This window comes from Nipponia nippon, unplaced genomic scaffold (assembly GCF_047370975.1).
Source record: "Nipponia nippon isolate SJK-2023a ecotype South Korea unplaced genomic scaffold, ASM4737097v1 scaffold_40, whole genome shotgun sequence".
NCBI classification, from domain to species: domain Eukaryota; kingdom Metazoa; phylum Chordata; class Aves; order Pelecaniformes; family Threskiornithidae; genus Nipponia; species Nipponia nippon.
In genome coordinates this window covers 1,813,090-1,828,619 of record NW_028262359.1, presented here as the reverse complement: position 1 = coordinate 1,828,619, position 15,530 = coordinate 1,813,090, and the positions used below count along the sequence as shown (strand labels likewise).

The 15,530-nt window shown below is 45.3% G+C and overlaps 3 protein-coding genes across 12 annotated transcripts in view; 1 reads left to right on the top strand and 2 right to left on the bottom strand.

The window, feature by feature from the left end:
* Positions 1-2,900, bottom strand: part of KIF24 (kinesin family member 24) — a 32,844-nt gene extending 29,944 nt beyond the window's left edge. Inside the window, exon 1 of one of the 2 annotated variants that reach the window (XM_087777586.1) lies at positions 2,797-2,900. The gene's annotated coding sequence lies outside the window, so the exon portion shown is untranslated. The remainder of the gene's footprint in view (positions 1-2,796) is intronic. The other variant, XM_087777587.1, reaches the window with a different exon arrangement.
* Positions 2,901-3,045: 145 nt separating this feature from the next.
* Positions 3,046-9,099, top strand: NUDT2 (nudix hydrolase 2). Of its 6 annotated transcripts, none has more exons than XM_087777628.1 (5): positions 3,046-3,122; positions 3,671-3,724; positions 3,851-3,935; positions 4,336-4,493; positions 8,174-9,099. In XM_087777628.1, the coding sequence occupies exons 4-5, from the start codon at positions 4,361-4,363 to the stop codon at positions 8,485-8,487; spliced, it is 447 nt and encodes a 148-aa protein (XP_087633754.1). In that variant the 5' UTR covers positions 3,046-3,122; positions 3,671-3,724; positions 3,851-3,935; positions 4,336-4,360; the 3' UTR covers positions 8,488-9,099. The 6 variants fall into 6 exon arrangements, with proteins under 6 accessions (XP_087633754.1, XP_087633752.1, XP_087633755.1 ...); XM_087777627.1 differs by lacking the exon at positions 3,046-3,122 and adding an exon at positions 3,134-3,322; XM_087777626.1 differs by lacking the exon at positions 3,851-3,935.
* Positions 9,100-12,208: 3,109 nt separating this feature from the next.
* Positions 12,209-15,530, bottom strand: part of LOC148053042 (uncharacterized) — a 43,601-nt gene continuing 40,279 nt past the window's right edge. For all 4 annotated transcript variants that reach the window (XM_087777650.1, XM_087777649.1, XM_087777648.1 and 1 more), the window contains exons 3-6: positions 14,341-14,481; positions 13,849-13,917; positions 13,200-13,290; positions 12,209-12,842 (exon numbers count right to left, since the gene is read on the bottom strand). In XM_087777650.1, coding sequence (XP_087633776.1) covers positions 12,635-12,842; positions 13,200-13,290; positions 13,849-13,917; positions 14,341-14,481 — 509 coding nt within the window. In that variant the 3' untranslated portion in view covers positions 12,209-12,634. The remainder of the gene's footprint in view (positions 12,843-13,199; positions 13,291-13,848; positions 13,918-14,340; positions 14,482-15,530) is intronic.

Here is a 15,530-nt window from a genome sequence, read left to right as displayed (position 1 = left end):
GGGAGAAACAAGTTAATGGTGATATACCTTACTGCTGGAACGTGCGAGATGTCTGAAGAAGGGACCAGTCAGGCTATCATCTTTATGTGGCAACACTGAGCTCTCTACAACTTATTTCTTACGCAAAGGGGTTTTACAAAGATCTTAAAAGGCTGCCAGATGCTGGTAATGGATAAGTACGTATTGTAAAAAAGCATGAGACTTTCATGTAGAGGGGCCAACTCAAAGCACAGAATAAGATCACAGCTTGTCATCGGGGGACTCTGCTGTTTCAGTAGTAGAGGGTTTTTAAAGGTCATAAAGCTGGGGAAAAACGAAAAGTCAGGCATAAATCGTAAAAACGGGTGGTTACATTTTACATATTCTGAAGGAAATTAACTTACCATAAAATTATGCTCTAGGAGCTGATCCTCCATTTTAAAATGCTTTTAATTATTAATTAGCTCTTACACAGATCTTTTCATCCTTGATGCACTTTTCAAAGTGGAGAAAAGGCTGGCCCTCAAAGATACTCACTCAGCGTCAGTCACTGTGCATAAAATAAATCATGTAAAATCCCTATGTAGACTATTTTAAGAATAAAGCAGCCTTAGACCACTGTATCTTGATCCTTATTAACCGCTAATATATTAAAGATCTCAGTGCATCATTCACTTGAATAACACTCACGTGCCCTGTTATCCCACTTAGTTCATTCATATTCACCTGACAATTTTAGCTGACTTCCACTGATACTCCTGAGTGTCATCACCGAGACATGACACAAGTATCACTATATCCATACCTTAAACAAGGGAAATTAGGTCATGGCAAGGGGAAGAAACCTTACGTGGCATTCCTACAAATGCAAACTAAGGCAACTATACATTTAATCCTGCAAATAATCTAGAGAGAATAATTCTGAATCATAAACTCTGGTCTGATCATTAAATAATTTTATTAGGAACAATTTTCAAGGGCATCTGATAAATGTATTAATTGTTAATCAGTGTCAAACAGCACTTTGTTTTCCTGCCTATCGCTTTGTATTATGTAAATCATTTTGCTTTACAAGTACCTTATCAAAACATAAGTTAAGAACTTATAAAATTTGTAAACACATGTAGCAGGTAGGTATGTTTCCTTTCCTGACCACAACTATAGCAGCGTATCGTATTCATTACTTGTAACCACGTTACCCCAAACAGGTCTTCAGCACAGGCTCCGTCCATGCCAAAGTGCTTCCTGCTTTTTGAAGTATGGAAGCAGAAGACCAGAACGAAGCCGATCTGGCAATCATACGACAGAGAAAAGGGAGACTTACTAACTCACACCACCAGTCATCCATCTTTATTTCTTATTCATCTGAACATTAAGCCCTATTTTAACCGTGATCCAAAGCCAAATCAGATTTAGCCCTCCAGAAGTGAATGGCTAATATGGTTTTCCAGAGCACGACAGAAAATACTTTACCTTTAATTACTCTGACCCCATTCCTTGGAAACTAGGGTATTCCTGTGAAGAACAGGGTCAGGGAGCGGTTGCACCTTTATAAACACAAGCTCCCTAATAAGAGATAATCTGTACTGTAACACAAGTTCATAATTGTAGTTTCACGCCGTAGGCAGGGATCTATGAAACAGCGTTTGACGCTGCAGAAGATCCCTTTGAGAGATCACAGGATTACACTACACAACTCCCCGTGCACATACACAACATGGTATTAAGCATTCTGTTGCTCATCGGAACAAGTGTTGTAGTAGCCTGTTTTGAAGATACGAGAAACAAAGCAGAATACTAGCAATAGATAACCACTTACAGTTTCTGTATAGTAAAAGTAATTGGAGAGAAGGGAATGCTTCTAATGTTAACTGACAATGATTTTACAGTTGGACCATGATGCAGGTCTTCTCCCTGCAGCAACACTCTCCCTTCCTTTACTACTGACATGCCAACAGAGAGTTGATTACCAAAACTACAATTCATTTCATTGCTCTTTGACACAGGCTTAAAAACAATGAAATGTCAGGCTTTTTTGTTTTCCAATAGAGTACTTTTCAACTGGCAAAAGACTGCTATTTCTCATAATCGTCCCTTCACACTAAGTATAGCCTGGTGACCTCAGCAGAAGAGACTCCATCCTACAGCTGATCCCCGACAACTGCTTCAAACAACAGCTGCGTGGAAACGGGAAGTGTCCAATATTCCACCGCACGCTTAGAAAATAATCTACGAGTTATATTGGGATGCTGATTATTTGAAAATTGTGCCCGAGCTTCTCTTGCCGGGAAGATTTACCAAATGGCTTTCAATATTTATTTTATAATTGTATCAAGACAAACCGCCACGCATCTGGGATTACACTGTGTGACTGAGGGGGGACATGGTCACTCAATTTAGCCCCAGAGGGGTTTATAGCTTCCCTCGCTGAATTTAGTCCCAGACTGAGGAACTTTACAGCTTCTCCCGCTGGAGGAAGGGGCGCAGGGCTGAGGCAGGGGCCTCGCACCCGGCCAGCTGCCGGGACCCTCCTGCCTGCGCCCCACCGTGTGCGGGCCCTCCTCTCACCCTTCCCTGCCCTGTCCCACCCCGGTTTTTTCCTCTCTTCCCCGCACACATCAGAGCCGGGCGGGCCCCGAAAGCAGGGGGCGGCGGCCCAGCAGACCGCACCGCAGCCAGCTCGGGCTCCGCGGTGGGACCGGGGCTGAGGGAAGCCGCGGCGCTGCCCCACCGCCCGAGGAGGGTGATGGCCCCCGGGATGGATCCCCTCCCTCGGCACGGCCGTTCCCCCCCCCGCCGGCCCCTGCAGCCACTCACCGGCCGCGGCGCCGCTCGGCAGCAGCGACTAGGCCGCGTCTCCATAGCAACAACGCTTTTCCCGCTTCAAACGCTCGCGCGCAGCCTCGCACTCGCAGCCAGCGAATAGGACGAGGGAAAGGGGCGGATGGGGCGTGTCCCGGTGGGGAGAAACCAATCCGAGGGCTTCGCGGCCGGAGGGGGCGGAGCCGAGAGAAAGGCGGGAGGGGAAGGGAGGCCGGAACGAGAGGGGAGGAGCTACCTCCCGCGCTTGTGCCGCTGTGATTGGTTGAGGCTGCCTTCAGTCTTGCGCCGCGCCCCGCCTACTCTCCGTCGCCGAGGCGAAGGTGAGGGCGGAGGGTGGAGGGCGGCCGCCGTGGGGGTGGCCCGGACCCGGCCGCTGGGCCCCCTCGCCCGACTCCCCCAGCGTCCCGGAGAGGCCGGTTCCTCCGGGCCCTGCGCCTCCGACCGCGGCTTTTCCAGGGGCGGACGGGAGGTGGTGCTGGGCTCCCGCCTTGGGCGGCCTCTGAGCTCCAAATGAGGCGGGGTTGGTCCTGCGCCGGCCCGGGGTTCGGTGGGCGGGTTGTCTGTGGCGTGGCTGGCCAGAAACGGACTGAGGCGGTTCGGGAGGGGTTAACCAAGAGAGCTGAACACCCTCCCGGGGCTCGGCTGGTGGCGAAGGGCTCTGGGCTGGTGGTTTCCCAGTTTGGAAACTGCAGGTGTCACGATGCCTCACTGGGCATCCCAGGGAAAAGCGGTGTTGTGTTGTGTAAATTTATTAATTGTCGAAATGCGCGGCTCTGTCAAAATGCAAAGTTTTGCCTGGAACTGGGAATTGCTGTATTCTCTAACATGGATTTCTCATCTCCGTTGCTTTCTCTCTTTTTCTGTACAGGACCAGTTGTCCTGGCTGCGTAGCTTATTGATGACAGTATTTGTTACTTAAGAGGTGTGTTCCTTTCTATTTACATCAGATTAGTGCGTAAGGCATAGGCTAAGAAGCTTTTAGTTTCGTATAGCAAAATGCCTGATGTCTAGCCCTGACAGCCTGTCCTTTTGTCCTTCATTTTTTCAGCTCTGCCACTGGCATCTTGAGTTCTCTGCTGCAGGGGATCTGTCTTGGCCAATTATTTCTGTATGCCACTTCCAGTAATGTTGAGGTATTATCTTTGCACAGGGCCTTTGGACTTCTGCAGTGGAAAAGCTTCAGAGTGCTAATCGGTGGCTTTCCTTTTGCTTTATCATTTTTTTTTCCTCCCTGTAGTGGGGTTTGTAATATATCAGCAGCAAAAAAATGTCATGCAGGTCATATTTCATGCTTCTTGGTAACTTTTTTTTAAAAGCTTATATATAGGTTCCTGTTTCCTTGTTTTGAAAGGAAAGGACTCAATTTTTTACAATTCAAAATTAGTTAATAAGGTGCAGTTTAATTGTGTAGTAACTACAAAGGGATGGATGACTTTTAGCCCACACTGAGATGTTTCCTCACTAAATACAACTAGCCTGTTTGAGCTCCATGTTGTATGTTGTTCCTGCTTGATCCTCTCTGCTCTTCCACAGCTCTCGGTGCAGTTAACAGAGGGGCATGGCTGTGAGAGCTTGTGGCTTGATCATCTACAGGAGGCTGCAGTCGGCGCCATCTTCTAAGGTCACTGACGGTATTGAATACCTCCTCCTTCAGACATCCTATGGGACCCATCACTGGACCCCACCCAAAGGTGATGTTTATTCTGATAACACATTTCAAAGTCGTTTCTGTCGGGAGTGAGTGAGATTACAGACTGAACTTTGGCCGAATGCTGCTAAGGTCAGCTTTGAGGGGCAGTTAATCAGTTGACAGTAGCCACTGATTATGCTGTTTGTGCAGCTGAGTGGCCAAAATTCTTGGCAAGTTGTGACTGTATAAACTATTGGGCATGACTCATGGGGGGAGACAGGCAACCAATCGTGCTCCTTAGATATCTGATGTTTCTGGCAGACATTGAGCAGACAACTGAAATTAGGTAGCTAGAGAACTTTTAACCTTCTCGCTCAGGTCTGACCCTCTGCCAGGTACCACTGTTGCCAACGCACGGTTGTTTGACCCGTGTATAGTCAGAAGGGTCGCAGTTCGCAGCGCAGCATTAGAAGGCAAACTGAAATCAGTGATGATTTACTTTAAAACACCTTTCTTAGAAGGTGCAGAAGTTCCTGTAAGTTCAGGAGATCGTTGATGAAGAGCACGTACCTAATGCAGCAGAGATGAGAGGGACAGCTAGGAGAAGTAACCTTATCAGCTCTCTTCACCTAAGCCATCCTCACTCATCAGTGAAGCCCCAAAGGAGAGTCCTAGTGCCCCAAGACATATAGCAACACCTTGTCTGTAAAGACGCATGGCAGAGCCAATGTCTGGTACCGGGAAAAGCGCAGCACAGAAATACTGTAGGTTCCTTATAGATCTTATACGCCATTTTTTACCCTCTGGGATTTCTTCCTGCTAGTGTTTACTTCTTGTTTTGTAAAATGCAGTGCTGTTAAAGCATAGTGCAGGAGCAGTTTGTAAACAGGAATTTGCAAATTGGGAAAAAAGCTTGTAACAATATCAACTACGCTCTTCTATTAAGGGAAAGAACAAAACTTTCCAAACCTCCCCCTTTGTCCGCTTCACCGAAAGCCTAAGGGATTAGAGTTTGCAGCCTACTGGAAAGCTAAAAAACATGTGCTGGGACATGATTAGTTGTTGTGAGAGGAGAGACCCATGTGGAAAGGTTCACTGGGAACACAGGAATGCTGGACAAGCAATTGAAATTACTTGTAGGCATTTCAGTAGGGAGTGAAATGACTCATAGGCATACATCTCACGCACTCAAAATCTTAGACTTATAGAATAGTTTGGTTTGGGAGGGATCTTCAAGGGTCATCTGGTCCAATGCTCCTGCAAGGACATCCAGACAACTGGATGGGGTTGCTGAGAGCCCCGTGGAACCTGACGTTGCCCGTTTCCCGGGATGGGGCATGTGCCACCTCTGTGGGCAACCTGTTCCACGCAGCGTTTCACCAGCCCGATGGCAAGGCAAAGGCTGTCCTCCTTGTATCTGGCCTGGATCTACCCTCTTGCCGTTTAAAACCATTGCCGCTTGTCCTGTCGCTAGGGGCGCCGTGAAAAGGTGTGTGTGGCCCTCCTGCGGAGCCGCTGCAGCAGGTCCGTGTGGTCGTTGTCCCGAGGACTGCAGAGCTGGACATGGTACTCCAGGAGAGGTCTCACCAGACCAGAGTAGAGGGGCAGAATCACCTCCCTCTATATATTGCTTAAAGTTTTGTAGTTTAAAAGCCACAGTCTGATGGCAGCCTTTAATAGTAGCTTGGTACAGATTTGGGGGCAATAAATGAAGGAGAGCTATCACATTATATGTTCTCTGCAATATGAGCGGTCTTCAAAGGCAGCCTCAGGTTGTATGATGCAATAACATAACATATATGATGCAGACATAGGTTTAATGTGGCAGGAGCCAGAATGAGAAGTTGTAATCATCTCTCCAAGAGCATGCAAAAGGCGATTTACAGCTACAGCTGGACATTGGTATTTTAAAAGTTCCCTAAGCAGCTGCAGCCCTCAAGGGATTAAACTGGACTTGCTTGGATCCCCCCACGTGAGCTTCATCAGCCTTATCTCTGAGCTTCATCAGCCTCATCTCTGCTCCTAGAACTGTGGCTTTGTACTAGCTGAGGCTGATGGGAAGGGGATGTGTGGTTCATTTTCCTCCTCGGCATGTTGGAACTGCATTAGTGCAAATGGCTGGGAGGATCTGGAAGCTGTGGTGTGAGGTGCTGCCAGCAGTCCTTTTTCCACCCAGTGGGTAGACTGTACTGCACAAAGTTGGAAGCTTACTGAGCTTAGACTTGAAGTTATCATCAGGGAGAGGTGATTGCCTTTTGCTGTCCTGGAGAGCAGGAGGTTGCACTGGTTTCCTTTGAGTTGAAACTGAATCTCAGCCCTCCAGGCTTTATTGCTACCTCAACTCATTGCATATTTGGTGACTACGGATCATGACTATCATAAAAAATAGTGGTTACTTACTCTTCATTAATGTTCTGTGGGCATTTGCTGTGAGTACTGTAAAAGTAATTCAGCTGTGCAAGGCCAAGTGGATTCTGTTTCTCAGCTATTAGTAATAAGTCCCAGCTATGGAAATACATACTTTGTCAAAAGGAGACAGCTTGAGTTGCAGTGCTGAGATTCAGGGGGAAAATATTTTCACTTAAAGCCTCAGTGTATTTGATCTCAAGTATCCGAGACGTCAAGTGCAACATCAGATGCTGTTTTCTGCACAGTTGCTGCTTGAAATAGAAGCATATTTTACATTTGAGATGATGTCACATTGTAAGAGGTGTTTAAGCTTCTGATACGCAGACAAAGAAGTGAGTGAGACCTGTTGGGAAAGCAAAATGAGCTTCCCACATACCTCAGTTCTAGTACTAAAGGGTGGCTTTGGGTACCTGGGCTTTGAGGAAAGATTAATCTCCATGATGAAATTACGGCTATTTGCAGTCAGCTACATAAAAAATAGAGTGACACCAAGGGCAAAATAAAGCTGAACTTTTTTCCTCTTGAAGCCTCCCAACTCCTGCAATGTTGCTTTTTTGAGATCTTGCTTGGCTTGTTCTATTTATGTTCTGGTCTGGAGCTTTCATGAGAAAACCAAATCTGACATTTCTCAACAAAAGTACAAACAGCTGGGGATATGTTATATTTATCCGTTGTTTGTAATGGCACCTCTCATTCTGAGCAACATAAAATAAATGATGTGTCCTAGAAGAACTAGGCAGCTGGTGAAAGGATTGGCTTTTAGGCTTGCTGTGTTTCAGAGGGGAACATGGGAGAGAAATAAAAATATCCCTAACTGCCTAACTGAAACCCACCTTTTAAATGGCATTTGTTGGTGCCTAGTCCCGTTGTTTCTGGGCTGTAGCCGTAAGAGTTTTGGAGAGTTGAGCCTTAAGCTTCTGTGGGAGGGAAGGGTTGAGAGAGGACTAAATCTCTCACAGATGAGCAGTCTCCCCTCTAACAGGATAAAGGAAAAACATTCATGAGGTACTCAGTGTGATCTAAGGTGGAACATTACGGGTGCAGAGTGCTCCAGAAGAGGAGAGGAGGACTGGGAAGAGAAGATGTCTAGTGCGGACAGGCCACTGGGAGTTTCAGAAGATGTGGGGTAAACAATGATCCTAAAAGCCACAAGACAAAGACACATCAAGACATAAGAGTTGGAAAAGCAATCTCTGTTCTCCAATTTCCGTTTGATTCTGTATCAGCTACAGTGTACACTCACCTCTGTCTCCCAATGTTTCCTGGTTGTCAACTGAATAAACAAAATCTGAGTTTCCTTCTCAGAGACTTATTTTTTTGCCTTCTTGACAGGCCATGTGGACCCAGGAGAGGATGACCTGCAAACAGCCTTCCGGGAAACGCAGGAAGAGGCTGGTCTTCAGGCCAATCAGCTCACCCTCATCGAGGGGTACAAGAAAGAACTGCACTATCCTGTCCGTGGCAAACCTAAGACCGTCATTTACTGGCTGGCAGAAATGAAGGACTGTAACACAGAAATCAAGCTCTCAGAGGAGCACCAAGCTTTCCAATGGCTGAAGCTGGAGGATGCTTGCAAACTTGCAGAATATGAGGACATGCAAGTGACACTGAAAGAAGTGCATCAGTTTCTCTGCTCCAAAAAATAAATGCTTGGGTGAAGGATAAGGGGAATTTTTGAAGAAACATGACCTGCTTTTTTTTTTTTATTTTTATTTTTTTTAACCAGGGGGAGAACTACGTGGCTGCAGAAATGTAGATTTCTTTTTTAAATCTACACAAATTCAGTGGAGATACTTGGAGCTTTTAAAAAGCTTGTGCTTTTGTCTGCCCTAGCTAATGCAAAAAAGCATGGTCTGACTGAACCATGAGCCAGAGATGTCTGAACTGAAACCCAGAGCTAACAAAGACTTCCTCTGTCCCTGTCTCCTTTTCTTTTTCCTTTTTTTTTTTTTTTCCTTGAAGTGCTGAACAGCCACAGGTCTTTTTGAAAAATCAAACACTTGATATTTCTTGACTTGCTGATGTAGAACTACAGAGTTGAGAAAATGAGCATGTGGAGATTTTTAATAACAAAATGTTTACTGCAGAAGTTGCACCTTGCATTTCAAATGGGGAAGCAGTAGTTCTGTTCCCAGCTCCTCCACTGATATGCTGTGATAACTTGCCAAATCATTTCAGGTCTTGTTTGTTTGTATCACGAATTTATGTACATCACTAATGTACTGTTATGAAAACATTTTCCATCCAAAGAGTCTTAGTAAATGGTTGATGTACAGTATTTAAATGGTAAACCTGAAGTTCTTCTTTTGCCTCTTCCTTTTCGCTCTTCAACAAACACCTTGGCCATACATTATTTAGGGAGCTGGGAAAGGGAAACCTATCTGCCTAACATAGCATTTTCTGCACAGAATATCTAAGCTAATGCGCAGTCTTGCACCTGTGTTTCTGTGGCTGCAGCCTGCACCCGTGTGTGGGCAGCAGGGCCATGTGCGCTGCCAGTGCTGTGCCGTAGATACTCATGCTGGGTGATCGCAGTAGGCTGCGGTGGTACCGACGAGCTTACCTGCATCAGCTTTCCTGTGGACCTCTCTTCTGTCATGAGCAACATTTGGAGCTGAGGTTGTTAGCACTCTGTGTGATTATGCATGTTCAGTTAGTAATGGTTCATAATCTTTTGGATGTTTTGGTACAGAAATACCAAAAAGCATGATGGCATTCTTAACATTTTTAGGTGAGGAATGAGGTTTTCTGAATCCCAGGGAACTTTGGGGGAGAACAAGTTGTCCCTTCTTCCCTACATCTCCTCTAGCCTTTGCAGCTTAGGCACTTGGACCTCGCAAAGCAAATAAGTGTATGAGAAAGTGGGCTCTACTTCCATTTTGTTTTCTTCTTTGCTGCAAGGGTGAAACGAGGGTCATCAGCATCACATCAGCCCTGGAGAAGACCTGCAATACCAGGGGTGCAGCGTAACTGGGCTGAGAAATATGGGCGGCAATTTAGTATCGAGTTACTCCGCAGGTATGCAGCACTCATCCTTTGGTGCAGCATGTATTGATAATGTTAGTACCACTGTGACAGTGGCGTCTCGCTCATCACTCTGTTGTCTTCCTGTAGAGTGATTTATAAAAGCCCTCTTGTAGTACATCCTTTTTTGTGTGTATGTATATATACACATTCACACACACACACACACAAGGATGCGCTATAATGGGGCTTTTAATATGTATATATACACACACAAAAAAATTCAGTGCTCCTCCACTTTACACTCAGGTTTTATTTTGATGATGAACACTGTTTATAAGCGTTGCATTCAGGTGATGGCAGAGAGTGAACAGCACATAGGCTGTGCGATTGCTCTGAGTGTGTCTCAGCTAGCTTTAGAAGCAGAGGATGGAAGGTGTCTCCCACTGTCACCTGGTCCGGCCCCAAGGCAGAATCAGCTGTTTTGGAGTCTTTCCTGATGGACGTTTGGCTAATGTGCTTTTTAAGACTTCTCGTGATGGAGACTCACACCTTCAGGTCCTCTGTCCATACCTTGGAAAATTTGGTCTCTAGCATCTAATGTAGGTAAACCAGTGAGGAATAACTAAAAGGTAACAACCAGGCAAAGAGAGTGGGAGAAAACAGTTAAAAGCCTGTCCTGCTTCACAGTCTTATTTTTTCATTATTGTTTGAGCTACCATTTAATCAGTGCTGTATAAACAATGGTGTTGCTGCTTTCATGTTTATGAGCAAGATGAGCATATTAAGTACGAATTATGGAGAGTCATTAACAAGTCATCTGTTCTGCCCATTCAGCAGTAATGAACATAAGCACTTGCTGTTTTGGAAAGCACAACATTAGCTGAACTCCAAGTAAGTATTTTCATTTTAGTGGCACTGCATACATAGTGTTCCCAAAGTGCGTAAAGGTTTTGGAGGGTAACAAGCGCTGTGCACTGTAAGGTGACGTGCTCCTTGGACAGAATTTCAAAGGCGGGCATCTTAATTGTGGTAGGAAAAGGTACAAGGGATGTAACTGTGATAATTGGTGAGGCACTGCATGTGCATTTTGAGTGATTTATGTACAGAATGTATTCCCACAAATTTTGCATGTAAAATGATGCTCACGCATTTGGAAACTTGACCCCAAAGTCTTTGGATTTGTTTTAAAGTGGAAGCATTGGAAAGTCAGAATTTAATTCTGACCCTTGTTTGTGTTCATTGCTCACTGGTGAAGAAAGAGTTCTTCCTCTGCCCGTGTCTAGTAGTAAAATATTTTCCCAAGGAGTGTGTGGGAAACCCTCCAGTAAATAATTATGGAATAATCTGCCCAGGGAAGACATTTATTTCCAACCTCTATGATTTTTATGCCCTGAACCAATAAGGTTTGTATTTTCTTTCTTGAGACCGGCTAAGCTTTTGGTCATAATAATATCTCATGGCAGTTAACTTTCTACCAGGCTGTGGATCTATGTTTAAAAAGAAAAATTTAAAAAAAAAAAAATCGAGAGACTTTAAATTCCCTAGAGACCTTAACTTCTGCCTTAGGTTAAATAAAATCAAACTCTGGAGAAGTCCAAGCTCCACTGAAATGGCACAACAAGTTAATTTAGGTAAATTGAAAAGTGTTGTTTAAGTCTGAGTAAGAGACGGGTTAGGATATGTTTTTTCTTGCACTGCTGAACAAATATACTGATGACATTCGTAATTTCTTGGTGTTAGTATTTCTTTCTCCAAATAATTCCTGATTTATAGCCATGATTATGGTTTACATCATCACAAGAACAGAGAGAAGGAAAGCATAAATTCATGAATATTAGGAAAGCACTAAGACATTGCAAGTTTCACTGAGAAAAGATCAGGATTGAGTGTTATGGGTCACAGGTAATTATGCTCATAGGAGAAGTGTAAAGGCTGAAAACAGTGCCCTACTCCTTTCTAGAAAAAACACCTTTATTACTGCTCTAGATGGGAGCAGTATATCTGTTCATTGACTATTCTGTATCACTACAGGAAATCAGAGACTGAAGCTAGTACAAAATGGCTGGATAATGTAATATTCCTGACAAGCATCACCAACGTTACTTGTCATTCTGCATAAAGGAGGAGGATGTGTGTTGTAATAAGGTCTAATACATCCTAAACATGGAAATGTTTTGAGAGACACATGCCCTCCCAGCAGGACTCTTGCAGTGATGCAGAGAGGACGATGGAGTGCTACCTTTTAAGTTAGAAAAATGACCTGCTGTGACTTAATCGATAACTTAGTGGGGGGAGTATTTTGGCAGATATCTGGAGGAGACTCTTTAATCTCTTGAGTCCTGAAAGCAGTGCTTATTAGTTATGTTCTCACATTGACAAAGTAACTGACAGCCTTCTGTGTCTGTTGGCAGCTAGTTTTATCTTAAAAAGGATTTAAGGATCATCAGGACTTCTGTTTTTCACCTTACAGCTTGTCTCCAAGGATTTACTTTCTCGTATGCTCAGTAACTCTAGAATTTCAGGGCAATGGACAGTGGCAGCTGGCGAGAGTCTCGGCTTCATTTAGCTAAATCTGGCTTTTGTTACAGGTTACATCAGCTCTGGAAGAGCTAAGCAGCGTGTGCCTATACAAACCAAACAATCTGCTCTGTTTGCTTCAACCTCGTGCTGTGCAAGGAGATTGTTCTCAAGTGTTAGAAAAAAAAACAAACAGCGCTTACGACTCCCTGTCGAAACAGCAAGGCTAGGGAGGAGGTTGGCTATGGTGGCACTCTTCCTGGTGGGAAGAGTGACACGGGATGGAGCAACAGCTCCGTTATTTCGGAGCTAGTCCATTTGATAATTGGCATTATCAAAAAGAGGAGTGACAGTCCCGTCTTTCCACTCAATAAGGATCTCTCCACGCCTCAAGGAAGGGGAGCGAGACGGTGGAAGGTACGGCTGGGGACCTCTTCGTAAGGGAGATGGCTCCCGTAAGTCAGCTCTGCTGCTGTTGGCTGGGGAGCTCTTCAGAGCAGAGAGGATTTTCTTCTTCCTAGGAGAAGAGAGAAGAGGGTATGCAACTGCATCTGCCTGTCTCTTGGTTGCTTCTCCATGTGAACTGGATCAGCAACCATAGTGCCCAGATTCCCTAAACCTTCAGGGATGGCGCGAGGCGTGTAGGGGAGAAGGAGCCAGCATTAGTGGCTGCATTTGGATGAGACAGCGAGTGGGAGGGAGAAACGGGGTGGCAGAGAGGGGAAATCATCAAGGGTGACGTGGGTGAGCACAGCCATCTGCTCAGAGCCAGACACTTCAGGTGCAGGACTGGGAAGGGTGCCAAGATCAAGGCTTTTGTTTGGAAATGCTGGAGAGGGAAGTGGCAAGTGGAAGGAACCCGAGTCTCACTTACTTGTTGTAATGAACATTGAGTGTCAGTATTATTAATCCCAGTATGAATGCCAAGGGGCTGAGGACCAGCATGGCTGTCTTCCAGTTGGTTCCTGAAAGGATATCATGGAAAACAATCATGCGTTTGCTGTACCTGTTCCCCTTCTTATGCAATAGCCACGATTGCCACAAAAAACACCTGTAATGTCCCTGAAGACCAGCAGGTGACAGGAAAAGTGTTTTATCCGTAAGATCAACACCTTACAGCTGGTTTACACTGCACAGCATCCCTCTATTGAAAATGACCACAAATAGGTTTTCTTTCTTGCTAGGAAGACAATAACTATTCATGCTTCTCTGCTCTGCAGCTCTTTGATATGAAATAAGAAGGGCTGGGGGAAGGCACCAGTGCTAGTGGGTATCTGTTTCTCCTGGTGAGCTGGGACAAAACATTTGCATGTTTTTACCCACTTTTGTACTCCAGGCCTGGGGAGGTCTGTTTAATCTTTAAAAGGAGTTTTTCTGACAGGTAATTTGGTGCTCTTCTTCCCTACTGAGCATCCTCAGCAGGACCCAGGGGAGTGTAACTCTGTATTGATGGGAAGGTGAGGGGCACTGATGAACCGTCTTCTACCTGGTCTCTTTCTCCTCTGGCTGATGCCTGGACCTACCTGCAAGCCTGGCCCCAGCATTTTTCCCTCGATTTCCATGGTGCTTTTTAGAGTGATTGTGGGACACATCTGGGGGAAGAAGCAGAGAGACTCAGATTAGCAGCTTCCACTGTTGGACTGGAGGAAGCTCCAACTTCTTCCTGGGGCTTCACCGTATCTGCATAGCCCCTTTTGTATGGAGCCGTCAGGGAAAAGGGAACTTTCTTGTTCCTCAGCATTCCCCAGCCACAGATATTTTTTGCTCCTAGAACATCTCATGGCTGTGCTTCCAGGTTAAGACTATGGCTGTGTCGCTGAACCACTTGCCAAGGCAAACGTCTCAACATGTCGTGTGAGAGCAAAGTCTTGAACCATTCGGTGGTACACATGGAAGTTCTTCAGAAGTACTCAGGTACTTACCACCACTGAAAATACGTGACTAATCTCTAGATGTCGCCCACACTTTCCTTCCTGCTGATCTCACATATGTATTCAGACAAGAAAAGTGCTCACCCTCGTTTGGTGGGAAGTATGCCTGTTTGGTCTTCGCTGGAGACACTGTGCTGTTAAATTTGTTAGCCAGAGGCGGGTGAGTCAAGCCCACAGAAGTTTCTCTGTCCACGGCATCAATCTTTGATGAATTGATGGTTTTAGCTTTGAAGGAAATAAAGCAAAGATGCGTGCAATTATAATTTACTTTTTGTACAGAAACCTGGATACGCTCAGTGCCTGGTAAGGGAAGGGAACCCAGCCCTGCCATGTTAGTCCTCTACCCTGCAAGGCAAACAGGACGTGGTGCAATAGCGATCACCTCCTCCCGTGTATCAGGGGCCTTCAACTCTCACAGATTTCAAAGATGAAATGAACCTTTCAAGACTGAATCCACAGCCAAAGCAGAGCTTTTTTTCCGGTGGTAAATAAGGTCATTGGTCTAAAAAGTATGAGCGCACCACCAGCTGTTAAAAGATGAGGTGTGAGGAAGAGGCAAGCAGAACTGTAGCTAAGCATCACAGGTATTACCAACACAGCAGATGAAGAAGTGGTGGTAAATAGTCCATACCTCTTGCAAGGCTTAACAGCATCCTTTGCCTTGCCAGTCTTACTGCAGAAGGAAGGTATGTGGTGTAGCAACTACTGCCAGAGGGGAGGTTGTGGGAAATCTTGTGGCAGTCACCCCTCTCCAGCACTGATGCATGTGGCGAGATCAAGAAACTCATATCTGCAGGGTTCCCCACTGCCTGTCCCAACCTCATCCCTTCCCGTGGCATGAGCATTCACGGGTACACAGGTGTAATTTATTGAGCAAATAACCCGCTGAAGTAAAAGTTGTCTGTTGATGGTCAACTTAAACTTGGATAAGAAAGGCCTAAACAAACACATAGGGCTTTGATGTTGTTACTGAGTAGTCAGAGGTTCCCTCCAGTAGACTCTGAACCATGGGGTTGATAGGAAAATTATCAGTTTGCACAAGATACTAACTGGCACAACCTGATTGAAAGGCTGCTCTGTGTTTACCCTCGCAGCCTTATTTAGGGAGCCTGGCTCCAAGGCAGCCCTGGGCTGCCAGGAACACTGCCTTGAGGAATGCAAACACCCTTTTCACATGCCTTTTTCCCATATCTTAAATGTTCCACGCATTTCATAGCCTATATTTAACTAGCTTATTATGATATCTAATTTGTATCGGCTGTAATTACCTTGAT

What these genes read in the sequence shown, in the direction of transcription:
- NUDT2 (XM_087777626.1), top strand. Translation starts at nt 4,361, where the DNA reads ATGGCTGTGAGAGCTTGTGGCTTGATCATCTACAGGAGGCTGCAGTCG. An exon ending in TCACTGGACCCCACCCAAAG is followed by an intron (nt 4,494 to 8,173) that starts GTGATGTTTATT and finishes CCTTCTTGACAG; the next exon opens with GCCATGTGGACCCAGGAGAG.